The sequence below is a fragment of the Macaca nemestrina genome, chromosome 18, assembly GCF_043159975.1.
Source record: "Macaca nemestrina isolate mMacNem1 chromosome 18, mMacNem.hap1, whole genome shotgun sequence".
NCBI lineage: Eukaryota > Metazoa > Chordata > Mammalia > Primates > Cercopithecidae > Macaca > Macaca nemestrina.
This window is the reverse complement of record NC_092142.1, coordinates 3,613,960-3,628,568: the sequence shown is the minus strand read 5'-3', so window position 1 is coordinate 3,628,568 and position 14,609 is coordinate 3,613,960. Positions and strand designations below refer to the sequence as shown.

At 43.1% G+C, this 14,609-nt stretch overlaps 1 protein-coding gene and 1 long non-coding RNA gene across 12 annotated transcripts in view; one reads left to right on the top strand and one right to left on the bottom strand.

The window, feature by feature from the left end:
• Positions 1 to 1,384, bottom strand: part of LOC112424279 (uncharacterized) — a 6,280-nt gene extending 4,896 nt beyond the window's left edge. For 4 of the 6 annotated variants that reach the window (XR_011616260.1, XR_011616259.1, XR_011616263.1 and 1 more), the window contains exon 1: positions 840 to 1,239. This is a non-coding gene — a long non-coding RNA (uncharacterized lncRNA). The other 2 variants (XR_003015002.2, XR_011616262.1) reach the window with 2 other exon arrangements.
• On the top strand, positions 1,384 to 14,609 carry LOC105467875 (zinc finger protein 200). 6 transcript variants are annotated; one of them, XM_011717682.3, is made up of 5 exons: positions 1,384 to 1,512; positions 2,775 to 3,105; positions 3,690 to 3,778; positions 4,064 to 4,184; positions 12,309 to 14,609. In XM_011717682.3, the coding sequence occupies exons 2-5, from the start codon at positions 2,856 to 2,858 to the stop codon at positions 13,025 to 13,027; spliced, it is 1,179 nt and encodes a 392-aa protein (XP_011715984.1). In that variant the 5' UTR covers positions 1,384 to 1,512; positions 2,775 to 2,855; the 3' UTR covers positions 13,028 to 14,609. The 6 variants fall into 6 exon arrangements, with proteins under 6 accessions (XP_011715984.1, XP_011715983.1, XP_011715981.1 ...); XM_011717681.3 differs by having other exon boundaries at positions 1,384 to 1,637; XM_011717679.2 differs by having other exon boundaries at positions 1,384 to 1,988.

The following is a 14,609-nucleotide window of genomic DNA, read 5'->3' as shown; positions in this document are numbered from 1 at the left end:
TAATCTTTACTACTATCTTCCAGTCTTATTTCTTGTTTGTTAACAGAGTCAAGAAAAAGTATTTAAAAAATACAATCACATGCCGGGCGCGGTGGCTCAAGCCTGTAATCTCAGCACTTTGGGAGGCCGAGACGGGCGGATCACGAGGTCAGGAGATCGAGACCATCCTGGCTAACACGGTGAAACCCCATCTCTACTAAAAAATACAAAAAAACTAGCCGGGCGAAGTGGCGGGTGCCTGTAGTCCCAGCTATTCGGGAGGCTGAGGCAGGAGAATGGCGTGAACCCGAGAGGAGGAGCTTGCAGTGAGCTGAGATCCGGCCACTGCACTCCAGCCTGGGTGACAGAGCAAGACGCCGTCTCAAAAAAAAAAAAAAAAAAAAAATACAATCACACAGGTTTATATTTTACTTCAAAACATCTCAGTTATCTGTTTTGCCTCATAGTTCAAACCACACTGCTTTGATTAACGGAGCCTTTTTAGTAAATTTTGATCTGAAAAGGCAGATATTCCTTATTTTTCTAGAATGTCTTGGTGCCACACAGTTTTCATACTCGTTTCTTTGTGACATATTTTAAGCCATCGTTAAACGATTAGTCAGCTGTAATTAACTTTAAGAAGTATTCATTTATATTTTTACTTTTGTCAACTTTCTGGAGGCTGGTGTTACATCGAGAAATAAGGCCACACCTGCCCACAAGTTGTCCCAACCCTGATCAATGCCTCACTGGCGAACGAACCGAGTATGGATACAACGCACAAAGACAAAACTCTGTTCGGCCTCCGTAGGAAGCTGAAATTGAGAACAGAGACAGTACAAGAAGGGCAATTAAGATGCCTTTAAAAACAAGACGGCCGGTGGGGACAGCAGAGTAGAAGTTAGAAAGTTGGAGGTGGCAACGTAGGTGCCCCAGCTCTAACCTATGGGAGTCACCAGAGCAGAGGCGGAGTCCCATGCCGGCCACACCCTCTCCGCCTCCGCAGTCCTTTTACTGGAAAACCGCAGTAAAAGGAGGAAACGCGCGGAGACGTCTTGATCTTCCGGTCCGAGAGCTCGCTTCCTTCAAGCCTTGGCGGGGGAACGGGGGGGTTGGAGGGGGTCCGCCTTGCCCCAACGGCCGCGCCTGACGGTCGTCCATTGGTTGTTTGCATTCGAACTACATTTCCCAGGAGGCCCTGGGGTTAGACTGGCCGCCACTGGAGAAGTGCCAGCCCGTCATGGATGACTGGAGCCAGCCTCTTACCTTCCGTCTTCCAGGCAGAGCCACAGAGAGACAGGCTGCAGCCGTCCTGGCCTCCCTCCAGCCCTGAGAGCTCCCTGGGCCCGTCTCAAGCGTTACCGTCTCAAGCGCAGATTGCCCGCTCTGAACGGGGAGACCAGGCTTCTGCACCGGAAACAAGGCACCGGTTGTGACGTGACGGCTGCAGAGCGCCCGACCTCCCAGAAGGCACCGCGTCCCTGCAATTCACCTCAACTGGTCACGGCGCGAACGAATAGTCGCCGGCGACCTGTGAGGGCACTCGGAAGGGCGAGGGGAGGGCTCGGCCGCTCGCGCCTAGTTTTTCTATCTCTCCCGGAGCCTGAGTCTCTGAGCCGTCCCCAGCAAACGCTCAGGGGCTGCAGAGGCCCCGAGAGGTGAGGGGCTCCGTGAGGGCGGGAACCAGGCTGAGGCCGCCTCTGGGGAACGGAGCGTGTCCGTTGCTGAGGGAGAAAGGCCGGGTAGGGAGCCTGGTGAGCGCCTCAGGCAGGGGCGCACGCTGAGCTTTACGGTAAAGGTGTTCCTTGACCAGCGGAAGAGGCCCCAGAGTGAGCCTGGCCCGGCGGGCCTTAGTGGGATGTCGCCTGCCGCTCTCAGGAGAGCTTTGACGGCGGAGAGGAGTCGGCAGGCGGTGTGTGGACCCCTCCTCGGCCTTGCGTCTGCTCCCCGGGAGAGTCACCAACCGCCTCCCCGCCCAAAGGGCACCGGAGGGAGCTTCGGTTCGAGGGGTACAGTATGGCCAGTTTCAGTGACCAACCTGCTTCTAGGCGGATGTCCGCGGTATTGACCCCAGATTTCCTGTCTTCTAGCCCATTGCTCTTTCTCCAGACCTGATTCAGCCTCTTCCTGGTGGGTTTTACACACCGTCTTTCTGTCTTTTCTTTCTCCTTTTATTTTCTTTCCCTTCCCTGACTCCCTTCCTCCTTTCCTTTCTCTTTTCCTTTCTTTTTTAGAGTCAGGGTCTTGCTTTGTCATTCAGACTGGAGTGCAGTGGCGCGATCACAGTTCACTGCAACCTCGACCCCCTGGGCACAAGCAATCCTCCCACCTCCCGAGTAGCTGGGACCCACAGACTTGTGTCGCCCCGCCCAGCTAATTTTTTATTTTTATTTTTATAGAATCGGGTCTTGCTGTGTTGCCCAGGCTGGTCTTGAACTCCTGGACGCAAGCGATCCACCCACCAGGGCCTTCCAAAGTGCTGGGATTACAGGTGTGAGCCACCGGTACCTGGCCACACTTTGTATTTCTCAGGAGGCTGGACCTTGGCCTTCTCCCCGCCATTACTCCCTTGCCTTTGGACTTGAGGTTTGCAGAGTCTCTTTTTTATTCTCAGGATCTTCCTTTAACATCTTCCTAAGCATATCTTGTTCAAATACTGCGTTTCAGTTATGATTTCCTAACCCCAGCTGTCGTTTTCTTTAGATCTCCTGTAACCTCACTACCCATGCCACATACTGGAGTGCAGTAATGCCTTGCCTGGTCTTGTGGGTAATCCCTGGTTTCTCTGTCTACAGCTTGGCTCTCTGGCAGATTTCCTCTAGTAAGAGGTGGCTCAGGAGGCCCCGCGAAACGAGTGTGGTGTGTGGTTGCAAGGCATGATGGCTGCAAAAGTGGTTCCTATGCCCCCAAAGCCAAAGCGGTCCTTTATACTGAGAGTTCCACCAGACTCCAAGCTGGGCCAAGACCTACTTCGAGATGCCACTAATGGGCCCAAGACCATCCACCAGCTAGTGCTGGAGCACTTCCTCACCTTCTTGCCCAAGCCAAGCCTGGTCCAACCCAGTCAGAAAGTCAAGGAGACCTTGGTTATTATGAAAGATGTGAGCTCAAGCCTTCAGAACAGAGGTGAGAAGCACATGCTTGTTTCACTAGAAGAGGAGGAGGAGGTACTGGAGTCTAAGATAGGCTTCTGTGTTAGTTATAAATTCAAATTAGGATGGTGTATATTGAAAAAGAAGTCAATTCTAGTGTTGGAAAGAGGAAATTCTTCTGAAGTGCTGGGTGTGGGTAAAGCCACAGAATAAACAGTGTGCATCTTTCTGTAGTGTCGGTTTTACCCAAACATTCTGAGGGAAATATCTTTTTGGGATAAATCAGATGAATTATTGAGTTAGGTTTATGTGGAATTTTAGAAATTTTCTGCTCTTTCTGGGCATCTTCACACTTTACATTGCCCTGAGCTCTCCTTTAGTAATACTCTATGGGAAATTCTGAAAGGTGTGTAGAGAGGTCATTATTTTCATAAAAGGGAGATGCCATAGGTTCAAGACCCTAGAGTTTATGGCTTGACCTCCATAAGGGCTCACAGGAGCAGAAAAGCCCATGAGTTACCTGTCAAAGGAATGAGGACAGCCTGACCTCAAGGTATGGGGAGTCTCTGTGTTAGAATCACTGAGTTTTTCACTAACGACACCTTCCTCTTTCCCCAGTGCATCCTCGTCCCTTGGTGAAGCTTCTGCCCAAAGGAGTCCAAGAGGAACAAGAGACAGTGTCTCTGTATTTGAAAGCTAACCCTGAGGTGGGTTTGGTTGTCCTATTCACTGTCTGAATCCATCACCTTCCATACTTGGCCAACGTGTGTGTAAAAACACATTCTTAGGAGTTGGCCTTCTTGGGTGTTTTTCTTCTGCTTTTTCCTTGAGCCCTTCTCAGCCTGGCTGTCCTGTCTTTGCTGCACCTCTGTGGGATTTATAGGTCCCTCTTGCCATCCCTTCCCTTGATCTTTGTTCGTCGGTTTTTGTTACCAGTAGGGCTGTCAGTGAACCTCAGTTACTAAGATGAAAGGGGCCTCTTGCTCTTTCAGGAACTGGTGGTCTTTGAGGATTTGAATGTATTTCACTGCCAGGAAGAATGTGTGAGCTTGGATCCTACTCTCACCTCAGAGAAGGAAGATGACAGCAGTGTCGGGGAGATGATGTTACTGGGTAAGAATCACAGCCCAGCCGGGCGTGGTGGCTCTCACCTGTAATCCCGGCACTTTGGGAGCCCGAGACAGGCAGATCACGAGGTCAGGAGATCGAGACCATCCTGGCTAACACGATGAAACCCTGTGTCTACTAAAAATACAAAAAATTAGCTGGGCGTGGTGGTGGGTGCCTATAGTCCCAGCTACTCAGGAGGCTGAGGCAGGAGAATGGCGTGAACCCGGGAAGCGGAGCTTGCAGTGAGCCGAGATCGTGCCACTGCACTCCAGCCTGGGTGACAGAGCGAAACTCCGTCTCAAAAAAAAAAAAAAAAGAAATCACAGCCTTTGTGTGTTCAGATTGTTTACTTTGGGATAAGCACATCCTTCATCTCTAGCTTTGGGGGACAATTCACACCTGGTAAGCCTATGTACACACACACATTCTATTTTACTTTTGTTTTATTCTGTGTGGCAGAGCCTTTCCACAGCTCCAGCTGTGGGTGGGTGGGTGGCCATTTTCCCTATATGTTGGGTGCAGTGAGGGGAGAGGTAGGGAAAACCTGCAGACAGAAACTGTGGGCATAGAAACTGTTCTGAACCCATTTTCTGAACTCTGTTCTCAACAGGTATATTTGAATGTTTTCATTGAACACATGACTAGCTCTTCTAATCCCCGTCCCCTTTTTGATGTTCAATAGATGTGAAGACTACTAGCCTAAGTGAAAATATATTTCACTATTGATGAAAGTAATGTTTAACACTTAATGAGCACTTACATGCTGTTACATGCTAGGCACTAGTCCAAATGCTTTTCATGTGTTTATTGTCTCATGTACTTCTCAGAGTAATATTGAGTGGTATGGAAATTACTGCCACCTTACAGGTGACAGAACTGAGTGAGGCAGAGAGGGGTTAAAACATTTGCTAAAGGTCACACACTTGTAAGCAGTGGAACAGGGATTCGGACTCAGGGAATCTGACATCAGAATTTGCAGTAATGGCCCAGGGCTGTTCTGCCTCCTAGATGCATTTCTCATAATTTCGTTGTTGGTGAATGGGGCATTCTTTTTTTTTTTTCTTGAGACGGAGACTCGCTCTGCTGCCCAGGCTGGAGTGCAGTGGCGCGATCTTGGCTCGCTGCAAGCTCCGCCTCCCGGGTTCACGCCATTCTCCTGCCTCAGCCTCCCGAGTAGCTGGGACTACAGGCGCCCGCCACTACACCCGGCTAATTTTTTTGTATTTTTAGTAGAGACGGGGTTTCACTGTGTTAGCCAGGATGGTCTCGATCTCCTGACCTCGTGATCCGCCTGCCTCGGCCTCCCAAAGTGCTGGGATTACAGGCGTGAGCCACCGCGCCCGGCTGGGGCATTCTTTATTTGTCCTCATTTCCCGGTAATAGTTGACAAGTGTTCTCCAGTGCTGTGTATGAACTGATCAGGCAGAGCCCTTCTATAATTTGCTTAGAGACGCTTTACCTTTTCTTTAGAAATGCTGCAACCCTAGAGGCAGAGGCCCACACAAATGTCTTTACTGAGTGCCTGACACTTTTTACTTTGCCTTCAGGGCTGTTTGCTTCTGAGGGTGAAGTTGTACAGAGAATAGGTTTTAGGAGTTGCCTGGGGTGATAGAAATCCATTATGACTATGAAACTCTTAGCTGTAATTATACCATATGGTCAGAAGTATTGGTATGTAATGAGTCTAGTTAATTTCCCGCAGGTTGCTCTATGTGATATCTTCTTTATTTTAGAGAAAAGTATAAAAAGATCAGATTTATTACACTGAGTTTTTCCTGAGTCTTGGGCAGAGCTAGCATTTATTTTGGGTGGCCGGTTAGTGGATATATTGCCTCCAGGATCACTTTGACTATGCACTTTGGGGCCCCTAAGACCCAGTCCTCACCCTCTATTTCCCGCTTCCTCCACCCGTACCCTGAAGCTGATGGATTAAGCTTAGTCATTTACCAGCATTTCATAAATGTACTTGTTTTTTCCTCAGGCAGGATTGGGTTCTGGAATTGTATTTATAGGTTACAAAGATGCTGTATTCCTGCCTTTTACAACCTTCCAATTTGGTTTATAAGACAAGTCACTCCTTAAACGATAAGCAGTGTGAAATGTTTATAGGTATAATGAGCTATCGCAAGACTGAAGCAAGATTTGGACCCAGGAGCAGAGTAGGGAAGAAGGTGGAATTTATTTTGGATGAGATTGAATCCATGATAGGAAATAAAATGAGATTATCCTCCAGATATTTGGAAATTGGGGATTGGAGTTCAGATGTGAGGATACAGGGATTGGGGAGTCATCAGTTTATAGGTGATGATAATTGAAACAGTAACATTTAACCAATTTTTGTGAAAGAAAAACTATAACCGATTGAGCATTGTGGTGACAGGAATCAAAGGAGAGTCCTTAATAACCTAGGAAAACAGAATGTGTGTGTTGGCCAGATGAAGCACATAAAAACAAGGAAAAACGTAGAACACTTAAACAGATTCTCAGTAAGATAATTCTTATTATAGCTACTGTATGCTGTGATAGGAGAATACACCTTTTCAAGATTGAAGAAAATTGACTAAATACTAGGCAACAAGGAAAAACTCAGATTCCAAGGAGTAGAAATAAAGTAGGATCTGTCACAATGCAGTACAACTAGAAATTAATAATAAAGATCAGTAAATTAAAGTTGCTTCCACCTGGAAAATTTAAAACTCTTAAGCAACTGTCTTAGTCCATTTTGTGCTGCTATAAAAGAATACCTGAGGCTGGGTAATTTATAAAGAAAAGAGGTTTATTTGGCTCACAGTTTTCTGTAGGCTGTACAAGAAGCATGGCGTCAACGTCTGCTTCTGGTGAGGGCTTCAAGAAGCTACTCATGGTGGAAGGAGAGCAGACTTCACATGGCAAGAGAGTAAGGAAGAGAGTAGGAAGGTACCAGCCTCTTTTAAACAGCCACATCTTTAGTGAACGAAGAGCGAGAAATCACTTACTATCTTGGAAGTAATGGCATCAAGCCATTCCATGAGGGATCTACCCGCATGATGCAAACACTTCCGACTAGGCTCCACCTCCATCACTGGGGATCAGATTTCCCTTTTTTTTTGATACAGAGTTTCACTCTTGTTTAAATTTGGAAGTTTCCTTCTTTTTATATACTCTGGAAATTTTCCTAGCATTTGAATTATTTAATTTTTAAGAGTTTAGAAGAATTTTCTGTGGAACTGTCTGAGGCTGGTGCTTTTCTTGGGTAGGTGGCTATTCTTTTTTGATAATTTCAATTTTCTCTATGGAAATTGATTTAGTTTAAATCTTAGTAGTTTTTTTCTGTTTTTAACTCATTACTTTCTATTTGGTGTTTATTAATACCTTTGTTCTTTTAAATCAGAGGCTTTATTCTCATTTTTCTAAATTAAACATGTTTTTACAGCCATGAACTGTCTCATGAGCATCACTGTCAGTTATACCATAGATTCTGATATACACTTGTCCTTTGTATTCATGGGGGATTGGTTCCAGGACCCTTGCTCAGCAAAATCCTTGGATGCTCAAATTTATTATATAAAATGGTGTAGTATTTGCATATACTCCACACATATCCTACCATATATTTTATTTCTAGATTAACTATAATACCTAATGCAAAGTAAATGCTACATAAATAGTAAATAGTTGTTATACTAAATTGTTTAGGGAATGACAAAAAAACTGAGTATGTACAGACAAAACCATCCTTTTTTTTTTCTCTCAAATATTTTCCCTCCTTGGTTGGTTGAATCCTCACATGCAGAACCCATGAATATGAAGGTCTGTATAATGTTTTCTAGAAAAAAATACGCAATTTTAATTTGTCTTTACCCCTCTGACCCAAGGTTGCTGATACAGTTTGGATATTTGTCCCTTCCAAATCTCATGTTGAAATCCAGTCCCCATGGTGGGCACAGTGGTTCACACCTGTAATCCCAGCACTTTGGGAGGCAGAGGCAGGCAATACCTGAGGTCAGGAGTTCGAGACCAGCCTGGCCAAGATAGCACAATCCTATCTCTACTAAAAAAAAAAAAAAAAAAAAAAAAAGTTAGCCGGGTGTGGTGGTGCATGCTTGTAATCCTAGCTACTCCAGAGGCTGAGGTAGGAGAATCACTTGAACCTGGGAGGCAGAGGTTGCAGTGAGCTGAGATCGCATCATTGTATTCCAGCCTGGGGGACAGAGTGAGATTCCATCTCAAATAAATAAATAAATAAATAAATAGAAATAATACAAATCTATTAATATTTATTATATATAAAGGAGAAAAATCCTGTGTTTACTTGTATAGTCATGAAAAGATACTTACCGGGCACGGTGGCTCACGCCTGTAATCCCAGCACTTTGGGAGGCCAAGGCAGGCAGATCACGAGGTCAGGAGATCGAGACCATCTTGGCTAACACAGTGAAACCCCATCTCTACTAAAAATACAAAAAAATTAGCCGGGCATGGTGGTGGGCACCTGTAGTCCCAGTTGCTGGGGAGGCTGAGGCCAGAGAATGGCGTGAACCTGGGAGGCGGAGCTTGCAGTGAGCCAAGACTGCACCACTGCACTCCAGCCTGGGCGACAGAGTGAGACTCTGTCTCAAAAAAAAAAAGAAAAAAAACAAAAAGATGTGACAAAATTCAAGCCTCTCCTTTATAAGAACATTTAACAAAATAGTAATTAACGGATACTTCCTTAATAGGTAGAACAGAGTAATCTGAAACCTTAAAAATAAGAACATTTATTTGTCTTAACTACTCTAAAGGGAAAAAAATGAGACTATTCACTAAAGTAGTGGGAGATAAAGTGAATAAACAGAAATCATTGGCTTTCACATATATAAACAAGTTCATTTAGAAGATACAATGGAAGGCCCCATTAGACTAGAAACATGAAACTTTAAATACTTAGGAGTAAAACTCAAGAAATGTGCAAATTTATGAGGAAACTTTAAAACAAGTCTAAAGGACAGAAGAGTAGATTCCAATGAATGCAAAAAAATACTATGTTCTTGGCTAGGAAGACAGTATCGTAAAATGGTCATTTCTCTTGTTGATTTATGAATCTGATGTCATTTTTCTTTTCAACAATACCAATAGCATTTTTCCCTTGGAACAAGACAGTGTGATCTCAGAAAGTCCCAAAATAGCCTCAAATGCACATGGGAGTTTAGTGTGTGATAAAGTTGGTGTATTAGTCTGTTTTCACACTGCTATAAAGAATTGTCCAAGACTTGGTAATTTATAAAGAAACAGGTTTAATTGACTTACAGTTCAGCATGGCTGAGGAGGCCTCTGGAAACTTAAAACCATGGCAAAGGCAAGGGGAAGCAAGGCACCTTCTTCACAAGGCAGCAGGAGGGAGAAGTACAAGTAAAGGGGGAAGAGCCCCTTATATAAAACCATCAGATCTCATGAGAACTCACTATCATGAAAACAGCATGGGGGAAGCCCCTGCCCATGACTCAGTTACCTTCACCTGAGTGGTCTCTCCTTGACATGTGGGGATTATGGGGATTACAATGTAAGATGAGATTTGGGTGAGGACACAAAGCCTAACCATAAAGAGGGACTTTCTGATAAAAGGTGTTAGGACAACTGATAGCCATTTGATAAATTAGTACCTTACTTTACATCCCAAGAAAAAGTCCACATGGATCAAAGATTTTAAATGTTTAAAACAAATATAAAAAGCACATTTAGAAAATATGAGTGATTCCTTTATAACCATGGGATAGGAAGGTTTTTGTAATTAAGACTCAAAAGCCCAGAAGCCTTGAAAGAAAAGATTGACAGATTCAAATACATAAACAGGGCTGGGCATGGTGGCCCACGCCTGTAATCCTAGCACTTTGAGAGGCCGAGGGAGGTGGATCACCTGAGGTCAGAAGTTGTGAGACGAGCCTGGCTGACATGGTAAAACCCCATCTCTACTAAAAATACAAAAATTAGCTGGGTTTGGTGGGGCATGCCTATAATCCCAGCTACTCGGGAGGCTGAGGAAGGAGAATCACTTGAACCCTGGAAGTGGAGGTTGGCAGTGAGCCGAGATTGCGCCACTGCACTCCAGCCTGCGTGACAGGAGCAAAAAGAAGTGCAAATTAAACCGCTAGTGAATTAACATTTTTGTATTTCCTATTTATAGAAATAAAAACATATTGATGGTGAGGTTGTTAAGAAACAGGTATATTGCTGATGGGCATACAAAATGGTACAGTCCCTGTTTAAGGGTAAATGCATCTATAACTACCCATCTTACCCTTTGTTCCAGCAGTTCAATTCTGGGAATCTGACCTACAGATACAGCAACAGAGCACATTTGAAATGATGTACAAACAAGATTATTTGCTGTGGTATTGTTTGTAAAAACACAAGGTTGGAAGCAGTCCAAATGTAGTTGAAGAGTTCAGTTAAAAATTAAACAAGAAATCATTGACAAAGATTTACATTTATAAAAGTCTTAACCCAATAGATTATTTGCATAATCAAAATCCAAAGTAAAACTACAATGAGAAACCATTTTATACCTATTATTTCAAAATTTAATGCTAACAAAATTAGGTAAAGTTAATATTCACGTATTGATGGTTGCATTGAAATTAGTAGAGCTGCTTTTGAAAGCAGAATGGTAGTTCATGTCAAGAGCTGTGGTAAAAATTGGCATTTCATTATCCTAAGGGAGTGATTAAAAAGAATAATTAAGGCTGGGTGTGGTGGCTTACACTTGTAATCCCCAGCACTTTGGGAAGATTGCTTGAGTACATGAGTGCAAAACCAGCCGGGGCAACATAGCAAGACCCTATCTCTGCCCAAAAAAACTCAAAAAAGTGAAATTAAAAAAAAAAAATCTATTGGTGTGAAACTGCGAAATCCAGCAGAGATTCCTACTCCAGCTTCAGGATCAGCCCCATGTCTTGGTGGTTAATTTGAACCCTTCACTCTTAGTCCAGAGTTGAGGGGTCCCTTGTCACACAAGTATGTCCACAGCATGCTTGTTTTTCACTTTGTTACCTAATCTTTATAATCTGCTTACACTGACTTTTTTCTGAAGTATTATAGAAATATAGAAAAAGCCTACCAATCATAAATATATAGCTGAAGTTTTCACAAAATTTTGTACACACTAATCACCATCCAAAATGGGGATTTTTCTTAGCATCCCAGAAATCCCTTTTGTGCCCTGCACCCAGTCACTACTTCCTTTCCTACCCAAAGAGAAACACTACTGACTTCTAATCCCAAAGCTTCATTAGTTGTAGTAATCTCTTTAATCGCCAAAGAATAAACTTTTTTTTTGTTTTGAGACAGAGTTTCGCTCTTGTTGCCCAGGCTGGAGTGCATATGGCATGATCTCAGCTTACTGCAAACTCTGCCTCCCGGGTTCAAGCGATTCTCCTGCCTCGACCTGCCTGGTAGCTGGGATTACAGGCATGTGCCACCATGCCCAGCTAATTTTGTATTTTTAGTAGAGACGGGGTTTCTCCACGTTGGTCAGGCTGGTCTCAAACTCCCAACCTCAGGTGATCTGCTCACTTTGGCCTCCCAAAGTCCTGGGATTACAGGCGTGAGCCACTGCGCCTGGCCAATAATAAGCTTTTGTATGAATATGCTGTGCCCTCTTTAATTTGGGTTATTGGAATTGTTTCCATTTTCTCGTTGTAAGACATTATAATATTATTTAGTGCTATAATAGTGTGATAATATTTAATATAGTGAAAACCTACAAGTGGTTCATCTTAGTATTCAGTTACTAGACTCCTTCAAGATGATGAGTGGTGCCGTTATAAATTGTAGTCTTCATCCCTAGTCTTTAGCTGAGTGCTCTGCAGAGTATAAGGTGAATATGAACTTGTCGAGTAATTAACACCTATGAAGAGAACAAACATACGAATTCTTTCTGTGAATTCCCACTCATTTTTATTTCTTTAAAGTGTGCTTGCATTGTGGTAGATGGAAAGATTTATCAGTTATGTATCCCACCCTCAATAAATGTGGTAAAGGAGTGCGATGGCAGTATCCGCCACTCCTCAGATTGACTTTAAAGGTGGCTCTGGCTTAAGAAACATGACTTGTTTTTTCCTGCCTGATGTCATATCTCTCAGAAGTTGTTAAATTCTCTCTTTGTTTGAACAGTCAATGGCAGTAATCCTGAAGGTGAAGATCCTGAGAGGGAACTTGTAGAAAATGAAGATTATAGAGAAAAGTCTTCAGATGATGATGAAATGGATTCTTCCTTGGTCTCTCAGCAGCCTCCAGATAACCAGGAAAAGGAAAGACTAAATACATCCATTCCACAAAAAAGGAAAATGAGAAATCTGTTAGTTACCCTTGAGAATGATGCTCCTCTAGAGGAACTCTCAAAATATGTAGACATCAGTATTATTGCACTTACTCGAAATCGGAAGACAAGGAGATGGTACACTTGTCCACTGTGTGGGAAACAGTTTAATGAAAGTTCTTACCTTATTTCCCACCAGAGGACTCACACTGGAGAAAAACCCTATGACTGTAGTCACTGTGGGAAAAGCTTCAATCATAAAACAAACCTCAATAAACATGAGCGAATTCATACAGGAGAGAAACCTTATTCCTGTTCTCAGTGTGGAAAAAACTTTCGTCAGAATTCTCATCGGAGTCGTCATGAAGGAATCCATATAAGGGAGAAGATATTTAAGTGTCCAGAATGTGGGAAAACCTTCCCAAAGAATGAGGAATTTGTGCTTCATCTGCAGAGTCATGAGGCTGAGAGACCATATGGTTGCAAAAAATGTGGGAGAAGATTTGGTCGGCTGTCAAACTGTACCCGGCATGAGAAAACCCACTCAGCCTGTAAGACTCGAAAGCAGAAGTAATACCAGGAAAGGGGTCTGATGGTGCTGCCTCAACCTGAGAGCTTTCATAAGTAGTTCTAAATACCCAGGCTGCCTAAAAAGATATAAATATGTAAAAATCTCATTATTGCCAAAATTGGATAAATGCCCATCTTGGCTAAAACCTCAAATTGCTAGAAAATTCACAGGGAAGAAAACATTTCAAGGGCTATACCTCAGCATCTAGGCTTTCTGGACTAAGGACCTTTCCTTTTTGAAGTCATATGATAATGTACTGGTCACAGATCCCTTTCCCAAGACTTTGAAGATGAATCTGGAGTCTGCTTACTTGCAAGGTAAAGAGTGACTTGTGTCTATTGGAAGTATATCCATTTTTCCCCCACATGGGGATTCATACTTGAGAAATAGTGCAAAGATGCTTATCTGGAACTGTGTTCTCGTGAAAGAACCAAACTACTGGCTTGTTGAGCCAACAGCTTCTGATAGCAATTCATATAACCCTCTAAGAACACCTGTTTTAAGTCTTGAGTGTTGAAAGGAATTGTTTACTTTGGAATATAGGAAAACAACAATTGAATGTCAGACTCTCATTTGTATGTGATCTAAATTTGCAATCAATTTCAATATTTGCAATTTGTGATAAAATTGACTTTTACAGATTCCTTTTCACAACATAATTTAAGTGTCTACTGTTCTTACTGTATTTTGTTCAGCTATTGATCTCTCCAACAGGCGTCTCATGCTTCTCCCTTGCTAAAAGAAGTTTGGATTACTCAGGCAGGGCCATCCAGCCCCACCACTAGAAAAGCATTTCAGAATCTTGTCCCTCTGTTGAGCCCAGATCTCGTGCTAGGAAGGAAACCCCAAGACCCAGAGAGGAGGGGTTGACCTGGAGGCAGGAAAAAGTTGGCTTGGATCTATGTCTCATCAATAACCTTACCACATGCTTAGGTCCCCTCTATGCCATCATCAGACCTTTGGCAATGGGGTGTTCACTACCTCACAAGGCAAAGTGTTGTATATTTAGAAATTACGTCTATAGTGGTTAGCTCACATTGCCCCTCAAGAGACAGGTTTCCAGGTGTCTTCACTGTAGTGGGTATTCATTGTCTTCAGCCTCTTGATATCCAGACCTTCCTGTCCTCTGCCTAGAAGCAAGGCCAGCGGTGCCTTTACGGGACCAATCCCGTGGTGCGATTTACGGATTCTTGATCAGTTTTACTTGCTTTAGGTTTCTGGAAGTTATACATTGGTGTTTTGATTGGAAGAAAGAAATCCTATAAATAATTTGGGAAAAATTATAGTGTATGTTTCCCATCCAGAAACATGCCTTTGTATTTATTGGAGTATTATATTCCTGTGAAAATTTTTCTAATTTTCTTCACGTTTTACACAATTTTGTTATTGTAGTTTTTTCCATTATATTTTTATAGTTGATTATTGCTTTTACATGGGAAAGTTATTTTTTATTACATATTTGTGTAACTAGTCACCTTACTGAATGTTGTTAATTTGTTGTTAATTTTCAATAGTTTCTTGGTTTAGTTCTGTTACAACTTTTGGTAAAATGACACCATCTACAAAGAATAGGTTTGTTTCTTGC